At 35.6% G+C, this 18,278-nt stretch overlaps 1 protein-coding gene and 1 pseudogene across 4 annotated transcripts in view; one reads left to right on the top strand and one right to left on the bottom strand.

Annotated features, from left to right (window-relative positions):
• The window catches only part of Fsip1 (fibrous sheath interacting protein 1), a 203,852-nt gene that overhangs the window by 147,365 nt on the left and 38,209 nt on the right, over window positions 1–18,278 (bottom strand). For all 4 annotated transcript variants that reach the window (XM_047539946.1, XM_047539950.1, XM_047539947.1 and 1 more), the window contains exons 8-9: window positions 17,238–17,348; window positions 10,806–10,964 (exon numbers count right to left, since the gene is read on the bottom strand). In XM_047539946.1, the coding sequence (XP_047395902.1) occupies window positions 10,806–10,964; window positions 17,238–17,348 (270 nt within the window). The remainder of the gene's footprint in view (window positions 1–10,805; window positions 10,965–17,237; window positions 17,349–18,278) is intronic.
• Window positions 3,840–4,813, top strand: LOC124976890 (archaemetzincin-2-like; annotated as a pseudogene).

The raw sequence follows: 18,278 nt of genomic DNA, 5'->3' as shown, positions 1-18,278 counted from the left end.
TTAAATGTGATCACATGCTTTGTTTTATGCAAAGGAAATCAGATATGTAAGAGCCAAATCCAGCTTTTAAGATGTTGCCATAAAGTTAAGCACCAGCCTAGACCATCTATATAAGAACATCATAAGAAAGTTCATAAGGAAAAGGAGATTTCTTATCTGCCCCTTTCACAATGACCAACACTTCCTCAATTTCTGAGCCACATTTCTAGAGTCCCTCAAATCATTCTGAGTTAGCTATGTTTATCATCTTAGGTTTATGAGTCCACCAATTTAGCACACATAGTTACTACACACAGATAATTCAGAAAGTCTGTGTGTTTCAACTTGTTAAGTAAACTGTTTTCTTGACAACCCAATATCAAATGGTGGATACCACTACAAAGTAAAGAATGTCAGCCAATGCAGTAGCCCATGCCTGTAATCCCAGAGACTTGGGAGGACGAGGCAAGAGGACCACAAGTTCAAGGTCAGCCTCAGAAATTTAGCAAGACCCTTTCTCAAAGTAAAAAACAAAAAGGGCTGGGGATATAGTTAAGTGATAAAGCACCCCTGGGTTCAATCCCCGATACTGGGGGGAAAAATGTAGAAAATTTGTGGCCCACAGAAAGCCATGGTTGCTATTCAACTGAATCCAGTACAGTAGTTGCCAAGTAAGACTCACATCTAATGTTAGTTACTATGTTTTCTTCTTTTCAAGAAAAACTAGAAATTTGGATTTTTATATGAATTTGCCTAATTTTTAAATGTGGGCTAAAAATATTTGTGAACACTTTGTGGGCTTCAGCCATCTATGAGTTTAATTTGTCCCGCATGCCACCAGTCTTGAAGCTCTCACTGTATGAAGGCAATCTTCTGTGTCTCTGACCTCTTCTCCCTCCTGCTCTAGGTCCTCTTCCTAGCCCTTTCCCGGTCTTACAAAAACAGACTTTCTTGATATTTGTTATGATTTTTCTCACTCCTCTGAACCACCAACCACTTTGCTTGCAGCCTTCTACACCACTGGCCTACATTGTCTTATACCACAGTATCCTATGTACATTCAGTGTATCCCATAAGGAAACAAGTTCTTTAAATCATTTATCACAACAATATTTTTGGAGGGGTACCAGGGATTGGAACAATAATAATTTAATTGATTGAATTCTGTCTCATATATTGTGCTGTTTTATATATATGCATATATAAATTACATATATATTACACATATGTACTAATCCAGCTACTCTTCACAAGAACCCTATTATCACCATTTTATAAATGAGGAAAAAAAAGGTTTAAAGAGATTCTCATTAATGCCCAAGTTCACAGAAGTAGTAATTGGTAGAGTTGAACCTTCAAGTAAGGTTTTTGTACTCCAAAGTATTATATTTGCCTGACATATGTTTAAGCTCCCTATAATTTCTTGCATTCCACAAGCACTTGATTACTATTTGATGAACTGTTTAAAAACAGAAATCTATATTCCACTTAAAAAACATACTGAAGGAACGTAAAGAAAAATTAGTGGTGAATAAATGGTTTTCAGAAGGGTTAAAAAATAAAAATGAAGTGAATATATAGTATGAGTATTTGGGTTCAGCAATATATTGGAGTCTATTCATCAACTACATAGATACACAAGGCTTATCCAAGGTAATTTCCAGTGTACTTATTCTGAAAGTACTCCAATACAAAAATAATATCCATAAAATAATTTGCCAGGTTAGCATTTATGCCTTGAAAATTCAATGTGCAATGCTGGTTTTAGTTAGAAATGAGGAAATGCCAAGAGGAAATTGAACTAAAGCTCAAAAGATATTCTTTTTTGCATGCAAGAAGCATCAATTACTTCTTTTCAACAACTATGATATTACATTTCTATTTCTTCATCCAATGGGAATTCCAAAATGCAATTTTCTCTTTGTAAATGTAAGTTACTTCACATAAAAATACATAATATCAGTATGTAACAACAAAGTAACATACTGATTTTCCCTTTCATGTTTTTCAAATATTTTATCTGAACCATAAATGTGAACTCTGAAAATGTAATGTAGATAATAATAATGGAATCTGACAATATTCATGCTTTATTTGAAGTTCTAATGGCTGACCAAATCTCTAAATTCTCAGTCTCTCTTTCAAGAATAATATTTGACAGCCATGAAACAGACATTTTCTATCTTTAAGACCATTATTTAACTTTGAGATCTCAGCTATTATTGAAATCTAACAACAACAATAAATCAGCTGAAACATGAAAAGAACAAAGAATATCTCTGAACAATTTTATCACCCCATCTTGACTTTCTTTTTGAAAAATGGAATCTAGTAACATAAATAAACTAGCATAACTCATGTAAAGTTCTGTGGTACATTTGGGTGGGGACAAAGATTCTAATTCTGTTTTACATGAACTCTTAACCCAATCCAGACACTACTGGTGGGAACACTTACTACCACTCCTGCTCTCTCAGGGTCACGAGCTGTGGCGCCTGACCCTTAAAAACACAACTTAAGGAAGCAAAGATGGCTTCACAAAGGTACTACCAGCCAACAGACTGTTTCTTTGGAATATCTTGAATCTGTTACTTTTCCCTGAGGTAGTTTCAACTGGCCTAAAGCCAGAATCTTAACTTTCAACATAGCTGGGAGAAAGAACACACTATAAATCAGAATTATTACCTACAGATTACTGATATTTCATCTATGATTGTACAAAAAGTGATTTGGTGAAACCAAATCTGAACTAATTCTCAGTTTCTCTTCTACAAAGAGGGACAATGGAAACAAAAGATGGGACATTTTTCTCTCCAGATTACCATCCAACCCCAAACTAGATGAAGTACTTAAATATGATGAAGGGGAGAGGAAAGAATTTTACTTTTCCAAGCACTGCTACTCTCTGTATTCTACAACTTCTACCAGTTTTGTAAATGAATATTTGAGGGAATTATGCAGAGAAGAAACACATTCATTTCAAAACCATCACAGGAGGGAAATTCAAGATGCCAGATTAGAGGAAGGCTGAATTCCTAGTTGTTCCATGACTTGGGATTCAAGCAGCAGGAGTACTGTTTCTCAGTGAGGTAGGTGAAAGAGGGATTTCACTAAAATTCATTATTAGACAGTCAGACTGTCTTAGAGACTCAGAAATTTGGATACATTGAACAAAGGAACTAGTACACTGGAACCAGCTAGTTGTGGCAGTAGCAATGGCAGCTACACTGGTTTACTACAGAGGGGAAGAGATAACAGAGAGAAACACAATGAAGAGAGTTGGTGTGGAAAACCAAAGTTCAGAAAAGCATCCTGAACTCAACTGATCAAGAGGTTGCACTACAAACTGGTGTTTGAAAAGTTCTCTCTGTTTCTCAATCAGCCTTGGAGAGCTGAGGCCGCAGCCATCTTAAGGTGGCCATGCTGCAACTCAACTGCTGCGGCACCTGGGAGATCACAGCAAACACTGCCAGACTGACCCAGCAAGTGTCTACTGTGCAGCCTAGGGTGTATCTAGCAGAACATGAGTGAAACCAGTACAGATAAGATTGTACCTAAAAGGATACCCTGGGCTGCGGGAGGTGGGCAGGCAGCAGCTAGGACTGTCAGGGGTAAAGGCACCCTTCACAGCACCTTCCAGACATGCCTGTCCTTGTAACGTAAAAACTTCAATGGGAGCCTTCCTTTATAAAGGGAAGAATGAAAGCTGTACATATGAACATGATGTGAATGGATTAGACCTGTCACTGTGCAAGTATTATATCACTCTGAACAGACACTATAAATGGCTCTCATCTCTAAGAACCCAGGACTTATGTCACAGTATGAGAAATTAGATACTAGGGAATAGCAATTATTGAATGAAGCCTTCCATCCAACCAGTGATCTCTTTGGACCTGTTACTTTGCATTCACAATCAGATTGGATCAACTGCCACTCTGAGGCTCCCCAAAGACTTTGAATAGTTTCCCAGTAATCCCTACAGAAATATACCCTCTCTCCAGAGAAGCACAGTATTTAAATACTGTCCATTGGATCTCTAGGAAACACCAGAGTTATCAGCAAAGAATATATTAAATAGATCAAGGGCTACTGTGAAGCATTTTTCTATGGCTTGACTGTAAAACTCCTAGAACCAGTTTCCGTTTCCGCAACACGGTGTTCTTTTAGAGTGAACGAGCACACATGCAATTTACAAATTCATGCAGGGCATATCCTGAAGTTCTTAAAAAAGAAGAAAACCGCAGATGCCTTCTGCGTTGTGGGAGTAACAATGATTGATCTTTACCCAAGAGGCTCCTGGAATTTTGTCTTTGGACAGGCTTCTTTGACAGATGGCGTGGGGATATTCAGCTTCGCTAGATATGGCAGTGATTTCTATAGCTCACACTTTGAAGGCACAGTGAAGAAGCTTCAGAAAAAATCTTCCAATGACTATTCCATTTTTGATAACTACTTTATTCCTGAAATCACTAGTGTTTTGCTGCTGAGATCCTGTAAGACTTTAACCCATGAGATTGGACACATATTTGGACTGCGACACTGCCAGTGGCTCACATGCCTAATGCAAGGCTCCAACCACTTGGAGGAAGCTGACCTTCATCCTCTAAACCTTTGCCCCCTCTGTCTATGCAAGTTGCAGTGTGCCATTGGCTTCAATATTGCAGAAAGATACAAAGCATTGGTAAGGTGGATTGATGATGTATCTGCTGACACACTAAGAGCAACTACGAAACATAGTCGTGAAAATAATGTGAATTTACTGAAACCTGTGGAAGCCTTTAAGGAATGGAAAGAGTGAATACTAAAATGCCCTGTTGTTCTCAAAAAATAAGTACCTTCAGATAGGAGTAATTAAAATAAATATTTGCACAGTATGCTCTCAAAAAAAAAAAAAAAAAAAAAAAGTATACCCTGCACCAAACACAAACACAAGAAAAAGTAGTCCCAAATCTTCATCATGTCAGCTTAGGACCAGACTTCCTTAACAAGACTCCCAAAGTACAAGAAATGAAAGCAAGAATCAATAAATGGGATGGATTCAAACTAAAAAACTTTTCCTCAGCAAAGGAAACAATCAATAATGTGAAAAGAGAGTCTACAGAGTGGGAAAAAATCTTTTCCACATGCATTTCAGATAGAGCACTAATCTCCAAAATTTATAAAGAACTCAAAAAACTTTACACAAAAAAATACAAAGAATCCAATCAATAAATGAGCTAAGGAAATGAGCAGACACTTCACAGAAGAAGATATACAACCAATCAACAAATATATGAAAAAATGCTCAACATCTCTAGTAACTACAGAAATGCAAATGAAAACTACCCTGAGATTTCATCACACTCCAATTACTATGGCTATCACCAAGAATACAAGCAACAACAGGTGTTGGTGAGGATGTGGAGAAAAAGGTACATTCATACCTTGCTAGTGGGACTGCAAATCGGTGCAACCCCTCTGGAAAGCAGTATGGAGATTCCTCAGAAAATTTGGAATGGAACCACCATTTGACCCACTCCTCAGTCAATACCCAAAGGACTTAAAATCAGTATAATAAAATGATGCAGCCAATCAATGTTTATATCAGCTCAATTCACAATAGTCAAATTATGGAACCAACCTAGATATCCTTCAATAAATGAATGGATAAAGAAACTACAGTATATATACACAATGGACTATTACTCAGCCATAAAGAAGAATAAAATTATGGCATTTGTAGATAAATGGATGGAACTAGAGAATATCATGCTAAGTGAAATAAGCCAATCCCAAAAAACCAAAGGCCAAATGTTTTCTCTGGTAAGTGGATGCTGATATATAACAGGGGGCAGGGGGGAAGGGAAGAATGGAGGAACTTTGGATTATGTCGAGGGAAATCAGGGGGGGGAAGAGACAGGGGAAAGGAAAGATGGTGAAATGAGACAAACATCATTATCCTATGTACATGTATGATTACACAAATGGTGTGACTCTACATTATGTACAACCAAAGAAATGAAAAGTTGTACTCCATTTGTTTACAATGAATCAGAAAGCATTCTGCTGACATGTATAACTAAATAGAACAAATAATAAAATAAAGAAAGACTCAAATAGAAATCTTGGCAATGAAAGACATAATAAATCAAATAAAATGTTCAGTTGGAAGTCCTTCTGATACAGTAGATCATGCTGAAGACAGGATCTCAGAGCTTGAAGTCAAATTGACCAGCTTTGAACATTCAGACAGTATTAAAGAAAAGAAACTAAGTAACAATTATTAGAATATATAAGAATTCTGGGAAAACATTAAGAAACCAAATTTAAGAACCACTAGAATTTAGGAGGGCTATGAGATGCAGGATAATGGGATGGATAACCTCTTCAGGGAAATAATAACAGAAATTTTTCCAAACTTTGAGAATGAGAAGAACATCCAGATATAGGAGGCATTCAGAACCCCAAATAGACAAGATAAAAAAAAACCTCTCCACAACATATCATAATTAAAATGCCTGACATACAGAACAAGGAGAGAATTTTAAAAGCCTCGAGAGGAAAATGTCAGGTCATATTTAGAGGCAAACCAAACAGAATCACTTCTAATTTCTTAGCATAATTCTAAAAGCCAGGAGGGTTTGGAATGACGTGATCCAAGTCCTGAAGGAAAAAAAAAAACTATCAACCAAGATTGCTATATCTAGCAAAGCTATCCTTCAGAATCAAAGCAGAAATAAAAACCTTCCAAGATAAGCAGAAACTGAAAGAATTCATGACTACTCAACAAGTCCTGTTTACTTAAAGAAATACTCCACAGAAGAAATTGAAAACAAACCCTAGAATGAACAAATAAATGTTCAAGTGAACAAATCTCATTTGAATGGTAACCAAGCAATGAGAAACATGACCAAACTAAACATTATAAAAAATCAAAATGGCAGTAATTAATAAACATCTCTATATAATAACATTGAATGTAAATGACCTCGACTCTCCACTTCAAAGTCATAGGCTGGAAGAAGGGATTAAAAAATAAGAGCCAACTATATGTTGTTTATAAGAAATTCACCTTACAGGCAAAGACAGACACAAGCTGAAAGTGATATAATTCATTGCATCTTACAAGCTCAAAATGGAATGAAATTAAAAATCAACACAACAAAACCCTACAGAAACTATATAAACACATGTATATTGAACAATACACTTTTGAATGGGTAATAGAAGAAATCAAGGGAGAAACTAAAAAAGTTATGATAACAGTGATACAACATTCCAAAACCTCTGGGACACTATGAAGGAAGTATTAAGAAGAAAGTTTATACCTATGAGTGCCTACATAAAAAAATCAGAAAGATCCCAAATGAATAACCTAATGATGCATCTCAAGGCCCTTGAAAAAGAACAAACGAATTCCAAAACCAGTAGAAGGAAGGACATAATTAATATCAAAATCAAAATTAATGAAACAATAAAAAAATACAAAGGATCAATGAAAAATTGTTGGTTCCTTGAAAAGATAAACAAGATTAAAAAGCACTTAGCCAAACTAATCAAAAGAAAAAAAAGACCCAAATTAATACAATTAGAGATGAAAAAGGAGAAATAATCACAGACATCACAGAAATCCATTAATGACCATGGGTCATTAGGGACTATTTTGAAAACTTATACTCCAATAAATTGAAAAACTTAGAAGAAATGAACACATTTCTAGACACATATGATATGCCAAATTGAATCAAAGGATCTCAGAAAACCTAAGAAGACCAATAACTTGAAATGAGATAGAAGCAGTAGTGAAAAGTCTTCCAACAAAGAAAAGCCCTGGATCAGAAGATTCTCAACTGAATTCTACCAAACCTTTAAAGAACTAATGCCAATACTCCTCAAATTATTCCATTAAATAGAAAGGATGAACCAATTCCAAAATCATTCTATGAACCAGCATCACACTCATACCAGATAAGGACACATCAAGGATAGAAAACTACAGACCAATATCTCTGATGAACTTAGATGCAAAAATGCTTAATAAGATATCATCAGCAAATCATGTCCAACAGTGTATTAAAAACATTATACATCACAACCAAAATAGTTTTATTCCAGAGATTGAAGAATGGTTTAACATACACAAATTAATAAGTGTAATTCATCAAATAAATACAATTGAGGACAAAAATCATTTAGTAATCTCAATTGATGAAGAGGTCTTTGACAAAATCAGCACCCATTCATGATAGAAACACAGAAGAAACTAGAAATAGAAGGAATCTATCTCAACATCATAAAAGCCATATATGAAAAACCCAAAGCCAACCTCACAGTAAATGGGGAAAAGCTGAAAGCATTTCCTTTAAAATCTGGGACAAGACTACCCTTACACCTCCTACTTAATATAGTGACAGAAATTCTAGCCAGAGCAATTAGGTAAATGAAGGAAACAAAAGTGATAAAAATAGGAAAGGAAGAAGTCAAAATATCACTGTTTGCAGATGATATTACCTTATACTTAGAAGATCCGAAATTGTTCATCAAAGGACTGCTAGAGGTATCAAATAAATCTGGCAAAGTAGGAGGTTACAAAACCAATATACAAGTCAACAGACTTTCTATAGAACAAAAATGAACCCACTGAGAAAAAAAAAATCAGGAAAACAATTTCATTCACAATAGCTTTTAAAAAAACATAGACATAGAATAACTAGGAATAAATCTAACCAAGGTGAAAGACCTCTACAACTAAGTCTATAGAAGATTGAAGAAAGACATTAAAGAAGACTCAGAAGATATAATGTGCTCCCATGTTTGCGGATAGAATTAATATTGTTAAAATGGCCCTACTACCAAAACCAATATATAGATTCAATGCAATTCCCATTAAAATATCAATGACAATCTTCACAAAACTAGAGAAAACAGTCCTAAAATTCATTTGGAAGAATGAAAGACCCAGAATAGCCAAAGCAATTCTATGCCAAAGGAAAATAATTCTGGAGGCATCACAATACCTGACTCAAATTATACTATAGAGCTATAGTCTCAAAAACTACATGGTATTCACATAAAAACAGACATATAGCCAGTGGTGCAGAGTAGAAGACACAGAGACAAACTCACAAATCTACAGTCATCTGATCCTTGACAAAGGTGCCAAAAATATACACTGAAGAAAGGATGCCTTTGTAACAAATTGTGCTAGGGAAACTGATTAAACATATAGATAGGAATGAAACTAGACCCTTATCTCTCACCCTGCATAAAAATCAACTCAAAATGGATCAAAGACCTAGGAATTAGACCAGAAACTATGCAACTCCTTGAAGCAAACATGGGGGCAAATACTTTCTCAACAGGACCCATAAAGCTCAGTAAATAATAAATGGGATGGCATCAAATTAAAAGGCTTCTGTACAGAAAAGGAAATAATTAAGAATGTAAAGAGAGAACCTTTATTACCTACTCTTCTGACAGAAGAATAATACCTAGAATATATAAAAAACACAAAAAAACTTTACACCAAAAATTCAAATAACTCAATAAATGGGTAAATAAGTTAAACAGATACTTCTTAAAAGAAGAAATATAAATGGTCAAAGTATACATGAAAAAATGTTCAACATGATTAACAATTAGAGAAATGAAAATCAAAACTACACTGAGATTTCATTTACACCAGTCAGAATGGCAGTCATCAAAAATATAAATACTAATAAATGCTAGAAAGGATGTGGAGAAAAAGGAACACTTTCACACTATTGGTGGGGCTGTAAATTAGTACGACCACTACGTAAAGCAGTATGGAGGTTCCTCAAAATACTAGGCATGGAACTACCCTATGACCCAATTATACCACTCCTCAGCATTTATCCTAAAGAATTAAGCTCATGAAACTATGATGATACAGGAATATCCATGTTTATAGCAGCATAATTCACACTAGCAAAACTATGGAACAAGCCCGGGTGTCCATCAACAAATGACTGGATAAAGAAAATGTGGTACGCATACGCAATGGAGTTTTATTCAGTCATAAAGAATAATGAAATTATGTCATTTGCAGGAAAATGGACAGAACTACAGACCATGATGTTAAGTTTAGAAGGTCATGGGTTATATGTTTTCTCTTATATGTGGAAGCTAGAGAGGAAAGAGGAAAAGAAAGGGGGAGGTCCCATGAAAATCAAAGCTATCAGTAGAGGAAAGGAACCTCAGAGAGGGAGATGGAAAGTGCTGGAGAGTGATAGTAACCCAGTTATTTTGTTACATTGTGTGCATGTATGAATATGTAACAAATCCCATCATTATGTATAACTACAACACACCAATAAAAAATGTGGAAACAGGAAAAAAAATCACAGGACAGAAATCTTTAGTATAATAAGCTTCATTTCAGTTTTTAAATTAAAGAAGCTAGAAAAATGTGGCAGAGTTAGGGACATGTAGTGACTGCCATTGCTAATATGTAGTAGCAGAGGAATAAAGAAAAATAAGGTTCTAAAAGGACTAACAAGCTTATCATTTTTCTTTCCCTTCTTCCCTCCTGATCATGACCAAGACTTGACTTAAATCATACAGATATAACAATATTAAAATAAATATTTCCTCAGTGACTCCATCTCAGCAAATTACCTACCAAAAGCAAAATGGAAGAAAGTGGAACTAACCATAGGAAAACACACACTACTAGGTAAAATACAACTACTGCAGTTGTTGTCATGGAAAGTGCAATTGCGAAGAAACTGCTTGGGTTAACAAGCAGATGTAAAATTATGTGAAATATTTTCAATATACATAAACCTGAAAAGTCTGTGTGTGTTCTCTAAAATTAAGAATACCTGATCATTCTGATTCTCAAGTCTTGTAGAAATGCTGGAAATTGTTGGGCGAACTGCAGCAAGTTCTTGGAGTTTTGTATCAATTTCAGCAAGCTGCTGATGCTGGGTGGCTGCAAATTCATACCCTTCTCCCAGGAGGAGCCAACCAGACTGATCACCCTAAAAAGAAACAAGGGTTACCAGGTGAATCCCATGCTACATTTTCCCAAAACATACCTTTCAGACTGCTATATCAAAGCCCAACACTTCACAAAAACAAACAAAAGCAAAAAAAAAAAAAAAAAAAAAAAAAAGAATCAATATTAGAATAGTGAAAGAAAAATGAAATAGTTATGGTTTCATTATCTATCAACTCTGTGTAAAGTATCTTCTTACCTTATGTGGGGGTTTCCCCTCTGAAATAAATCTGTTAGTCTGGTTCTCATAATATTCTCCTTTCTCTACTTTAGAAAAAGGTTTTCTGATGTGTCGAATAAGAAGAAATCAGGTTTACCCATCTCAAACTTTGTCCTGGTGAACCAAACTAATTTGACCTAAACCAGCATCCATACTTGTCAAGTTTGACCCAAAGAGACTTTCAAATATAGTGAACTACCACATAGCATGATGTATAAACAAATTACAACCTAACATAGGAGTATATAATTCTACCCAAGTAATGAGTCTCAGTCAATCATAGCAGCTGAAATTCTAAACAATCAGAGGCTAAAAGCCACCAAAACTTGACCATAGAGGGCAAATGTCAGTAGCAGTCAATCAGGTTGTTCGGTATGCCATTTCATTTTGCTGGCAATAAATATAGCCTATGCATGGTCAAAGAGGATGCACATTCAGAACCATCTTCAGTGTGGAATTTGCCCAGTTCTACAATCTTTCTCTTGCTCAAGAAAAACTGCTAAATTTAACTGGTCTGTTGTTCTTTTCTTTCTTTTTTTTTCTTTTTGTTTAATTTTTTATTTGTTCTAGTTAGTTATACATGACAGTTTTTCTTTTAATAGTCCCTTAAAAGTAACATAGGGTCAATAAAATCATTTGCTTCAGTTTCATGAATTTAAATGGTCACTTAACTCTTGGTCAGTGAAAATCCATGCATAATATTAATTCATAAAGCTCATCCTGAATGCCTACTATGCACAAGCATATCCTGGATACTGCATATAAATGTGAAATCTCACAAAGATCTGCCCTCAAAGAGATCTCAGTATCTTTACAGTAAATTGTAACAAGGCGGGAAGAGTGCTAGTAAGTCCTGGGAACCATGGGAAGATGGGTGTGGGGCCAACTAGCCTCCTTGGGTTAGAAGGGACAGGGAAATGAGTGGTTAGAGAAGGCTTCCTAGAGGAAATAGAACCTCAATCAAAGAAATAACATGATTTTTTCTTTTTTTTTATTCACTGTACACAAATGGAGTACAACTTTTCATTTCTCTGGTTGTACATGATGTACTGTCACACCATTTGTGTAATCATACATGCACATAGGGTAAAGATGTTTGTCTCATTCCACCATCTTTCCTTTCCCTGCCCCCTTAACATGATCATTTCTGTACTGAAGCTGAGGATCATTTCTGTACTGGGGATGACTGAAGGCAAAATGACCAGTTAAAAAGTAATGACAATATGGTGTGGTGGTGCACAACTATAATCCCAGTAACTTGAGGCAGGAGGATGGCAAGTTCACGATAAGCTTCAGCAATTTAGGCCCTAAGCAACTTAGCAAGAAACCCTGTCTCAAAGTAAAAAATAAAAATGGTTGAGGATATAACTCAGTGGTAAAGTGCTCCTGGGTTCAATCCCCAGTACCTCCCTCTCTCCCCAAAAAGAGCCTTAAACTTTACAAATAAATAAATAAAAAGAAGCAATAGCCATAATCTAGAACAAAAGTAATAAATACTGAACTAAGGAATGTTTTCTGGAATGTGGAACATGAAACAGATTTCAGAAATAGAATTTACAGAACCTGGAGATAATCTGATGGAAGGCTAAAGGGAAAAATAAGAAGAATAAAAAACAATTTTCTGGGTTGGGGGTTGTGGCTCAGTGAGTGCTTGCCTAGCATGTGTGAGGCACTGGGTTTGATTCTCAGCATCATATACAAATAAATGAATAAAATAAAGGTCTATCAACATTTTTAAAAATTAAAAAAAAAATTTCCTGATTCTGTGAAGTAGGGATGGTGACCCCACTGTCTAAACTAGAGAATGGAGGAAAGGGGGTAGGCTTGAAGAAGAAGATGATTAATTGTTTAGGACCTTCTAATAGTCCTATTAGACTATTAGACTATTAGATGTATCTGGGATGTCCACAGAACACTGTTAAATTTATTTGTCTGAAGGTCAAGTTAGAGATATGGGCTTGAAATAAGTATTTTGCACTCATTCATTTATTTCCAATGATTCAAACCCTGAGGACCATGGAAATGAATGAGGTCACACAGTACAAGAGGACAGACAAACACTAAGAATAAAGGGACGGATAATGGGTGGCAAAGAAATTTAAGAATTTCAGACATTTTGGTTTTATGATGCTAATAGCAGAAATCAATCCCTAGGCAGTAACCAGAAGAACTATAAGCAAAAACTTCAGCAGAAAGACTTTTACATTTTTTTCCTCCTGACTCGGGCAACCAAATTCCCTCTGCTTCCATGAAACCAAACTGTTTATGAATCTTGGAAGGGGACAGATACCCACCAGACACTCTTTTTCCCTACACACTAGCATCAATAAGACAAGCAAATGACTTAGATTTAGCCAATCAAAAGCAAAAACCCTGAACTTTGAATCTTCAGGGACAGAAGCAAAGATTCAGGGAAATGATGAACACTGAGAATACAACACTGGCAGCAGTGAAGGTTGCAGCAGTAAGCACCTATGGGAGAGGGGGATGTTTGGTGACTGTGGTGCCAGGCATAGCTCCTAAACAGCCTGTTACTAAAGAGCTCCTTAACCATATGTGTCTGGCTATGTTGCATCTCCTTGGTTCTCCAAACTTCCTGTGGAACCTGTGAACTTCCCAAGTCTCCCAATAAATTCCTCTAAAGTTTTAGTCAAACTCCATCTCTGTTTCTTGTAAGCCAAAACACTAATACAATGTTTTATTCCCATGTTATTTATAATAAAGAACAATTTTTTAAATCCTAAAAATTCTAAAACTAGGGGAAATGTAATATTACCTAATCAGGCATAAAGAAGACCCTCTGGTTAACTTTTTCCTAAATAAAATTGACATAAATACCAAATGACCTGCTTACTCCTGGATTTCTTATTAAGGAAGACAAATAAGCTTACTTGTTTAAGCCACTACTTATAAAGTTTTCTGTTACAGTCAATCACATTTTCTACCAATACCTATTTCATAGGTATACCAAAACAAGAAAAAGGATATGACGGAAGAGTAAAAAAAAAAAAAAAAAAAAAACAGAAAGTAATTTCCTGAACTAGAGAAAGTTTTAAGCCATCAGGAAGAAAAGGTCTACAAGTTACAAAAAAGAAACAAAAATGTTTAAAGACACACATAAATATAACCTGATGAAAACTTATGAACCCAAAAATGTAGAGAAAACCCTACATGTTTCCAGAAAGAAAAGAGTTTGCATACAGAATTTAACTACCACCCAAGCTATCAAATGCAGGAAAGTAAATACATATTTTAATATGTAAGCACTCAGAAATTATTCATGCACCACAATTTCTTGGAGGAAAACTTTTCCAAAAAAATTCTAGACAAATAATTTATGAAAAATTATGTACACAAATAAATAAGTTGAATCCAAAAAATGACTAAAAATTGTGACTAAATTTGACTGAGTGAGCTGGGATTTTGGCTCGTGGTAGAGCACTTGCCTCACACATGTTCAATTCTCAGGACTGCATATAAATAAATGAATAAAATAAAGGTCCATCAACAACTAAAGAAATGTTGAAAAAAAGTTGGCTGAGAAAGATTTCCTAAAATACAAGAAACATACCATTTTTAAAGGTAAAAAATATATATATATTTTTAGAACTGGAATTTCAGATGTTTCAATGCATTCTGGAGGCAAGAAAATGTGAAAAAATGGAAATTACCAAAGTCCAGTCTTGATAATATACAAGATTTTAAAACTAAATATTGAAGTTGAAAAGAATATATGCATTTTATTTTCTTTTAAGAACTAGATAGTTAATAATACCATATTGGAAATAGGATACTGAGTTTTCCACACAACAGGAGAAAAAGAGGGTAGAGTGGAGAAAACAAAACAAATATGATAAATAAAACATAAAATTTGATGTCAGAAAAAAGATCCAAAATTATCAGTGGTCACAATAAATATGATCAGATTAAATATCCTCATTATAGTACAAATCATAAGGAAATAGTAAAAGAGAAATAACTAAAGATAAAGACACAATGGCAACAACAAAAGTCCAACTATATGACATTTATAAAAGAGCCATCTAAAATTAAAACTCTAGAATTAAAAATGAGAATAAGACATACCTACTAACAAAAATAATATGTAAAATTCAATATTAATAGAAAAAAATCACTGTGAAAGCGTTCCTAGAATGTATAAGGTAGAGCCATCATACCACAGTTTGACAGACAGTGGGCAGCAGTCTGCAAATTCACAATTAACAAAACAAGGAACGAAACCAAGGTCCCTTAATTCTGTTATCTAAGCTTTTGTTCATAAAATAAGAAAATTACCATAAACCAATAAAGCTAACGCACCTCAGAATTATGGGGATATTCAGCAGGTTGCCTTGCCTACCCTTTTCCCCTACTTCACCAGCCCAGACACAGCAAAAGCTTTGTCCATTCCTAGACCCAGCCCCCACTGGATCCTCATCATCTCAAAAAAGATTATTTAGACATTGTAAGCTGTGATATTCTGTAGATTTGTTTTTGGTTTGGGGTAGAAAGTAAGACATATTCTGTTTACCCACATGGAATTTTATTTAATGGACTTAGCTGCTACTTTATTTTGAAAGTATAATGTTTCCCATAAAAATCTGAATTTTTAGCTTCTCTTGAAAAATTGGAGGAGCCAGGCAGCCCTGGACTAGGATTTCTTTTTCTTTCTTTTTTTTTTTTTTTTTTTTGGTACTGAGGTTTGAACCCATGGGCACTTAACCACTGAGCACATCCCCAGGCCTTTTTAAAAAATATTTTATTTAGAGACAGGATCTTGCCAAGTTGTTTAGGGACTTGCTAAATTGCTGAGGCTGGCTTTAAATTTGCAATCCTTCTACCTCAGCCTCTGGAGACAATGGGATTACAGGTGTGAGCCACTTCACCCAACTGGACTAGGAATTTCACACAGCAAACACTAGCTGATGCCAGTCCCACTGGACTGGTGCATCCTGCTCCACTAGCCACAGGTATCACCACACACAGTGCTTTTGTACCTAAAGCCAAAACCATCCCCTGATCCTATGTGTCTTAGGCTGGGTTACATAGGTGCAGAAGATTCCCTGACACAGGGAATCTTGCTTGAGTGATCTATCAGAGGAATGTCTTTGGGAACAGGGGCATAAGGCAAACAGGCTAGGACAAGGGCATAAAGAAAGCTAAAGACCAGCTTGGGTCTGATCTCTGGGTAAGCACTACAAAGCTAATCCTATTTTGAGGTGAGGGGACCTGAGGTAGGCAGAAATGATATATTGGGCTACTTGGCTCCCATTTGGCTCAGGGCAATTTTCCAAGGAAGGGGACAGCTGTGAACCCTGTTACAGGGCTAGGGAATGGACACAGACAGGTTTCAGGTAAAGGGGATTTGGGAAGGGTGCCAGCATTTGCTAGACCATGTCTCTCTTCAACACAGGAGAATAAAAGACAACAGGGTTAAGTGTGTCAAGAAACATAGGAGGCTGTATTTCTTTATGAAAATAAAGAATATTCCTACAATATTACTATATAAACACTGGGCCACTGCACTCCTTATGGGACCTTCTGGGACACTATAAATACCTGCATTTGCCCCCTACATTATATGATAGTTCCCCTATTCAGCTCAGCCTTTGCCTCCCCACAGAACTAAATGGTTAAGGTTAACTGGGCAGGGGCAGGATAGTGTTCTTTAGGATTACTGAAGACTACACTGAAATGCCATGTATCCAGTGTGGGAATAATAAAAAAGCATACTGAGAAATACATTCATATATCATCAGTATCTAAGCCCAACACATCACAGGCAGAGACTATCTTGTGATAGCCAATGTGTGGTCCTCTACTAATGACTTAAAATGATCTTAAAGAATCAATAATAAATTGACCAAGAATAAATTTGAAAACACCAATGAAAATGGGTATAAAATAGGAATTTTTCAAGTTAGAGAATACTGTCTCATAACCTAAAAAATTATTATACATTCATGCTAAGGGGTTGATAACATAAGAGGATCAAAATTAAGAACTGTAGAAGTCATTGACTATGAGTTTCCATACCTCAGAACTGGACAGTCCTGAATCTCTATCATCTAAGTCCTTCAAAAGTTCAGCCAGCCTTTTCTTCTCTCTGTCAATCATAACCACTGGGTTTCTTGAATTCTTGGCCAACTATGGAATTAATTAATGAAAAACATTATTCAAAGAAATTCATAATTCAGGAAAATAAAAACAGAATCAGAGACATCAACAGAAGAAACACTGAGGTATAAGTTGAGAGACTAGTCATTTTATATTTGCTAGGTAATTTTGTTTCATGACAAACACTTTTGCGGGGCCATTCTCCAAACAAAAATATTTCCACTATAAGCTGGCCCTTTTGTTAATTCAGAGAGCATTTTCAAATCTCTCCATGTGGAATTTGCATGCACACACACGAAAACATATTTGTGGAGGCATTTGGAAGGACGATTCCTTTTTTCCACATTTTTATTGGTTTACCATAATTGTATATGATGGTGGGATTTCTCTTCTTGACGCTTCCTTATAGCAGATATCTACTAAATGAAACTGCTTTTAAGTTTTAAGCATAAATCTTATAAGGAATTTAAATAAATATTCAGTTACTATTATTAAAAGGAGAAAATGTAATCTATGGTGAAGCTGCTGTCTGGGTCAGCCAGAACTTGGATGTGGGGGAAATTCTATGGCTTTTAGAAAACTAAGCAATAAATAAGATGGAATGAGCCAGCACAAAGAGACAGATCAAGCTGGATAAAGTTTCCTAAAGACTACTTGAACATGGAGCACAGAAAAATTGAGTCCCAGAGATCAATCCTGGCAGTAGCGAGTTGACTCATGAATCTAGACGGCCTGGAAATGACATGTCGGTGGAAAAAGCATCAGACTGAACTGTAGGAATTACTTACTTTCTCTTCTTAAGACTTCACACTCACCATTTCAGCCTTCTAGTAACTATTTGCCCAAGGGCTCTGCTGTGAGCCTTCTTCTACCTCACTTACATTTCTTATTCCAAATTAATTAATTAGTATTCTAGTCTAATACAGGAGTCCCTGTATCCTTGATTAGTCTGAGTCTGCC

The sequence above is a fragment of the Sciurus carolinensis genome, chromosome 2, assembly GCF_902686445.1.
Source record: "Sciurus carolinensis chromosome 2, mSciCar1.2, whole genome shotgun sequence".
NCBI lineage: Eukaryota > Metazoa > Chordata > Mammalia > Rodentia > Sciuridae > Sciurus > Sciurus carolinensis.
The sequence above is the reverse complement of the archived record's forward strand: the minus strand, read 5'-3'. Positions and strand labels throughout refer to the sequence as shown.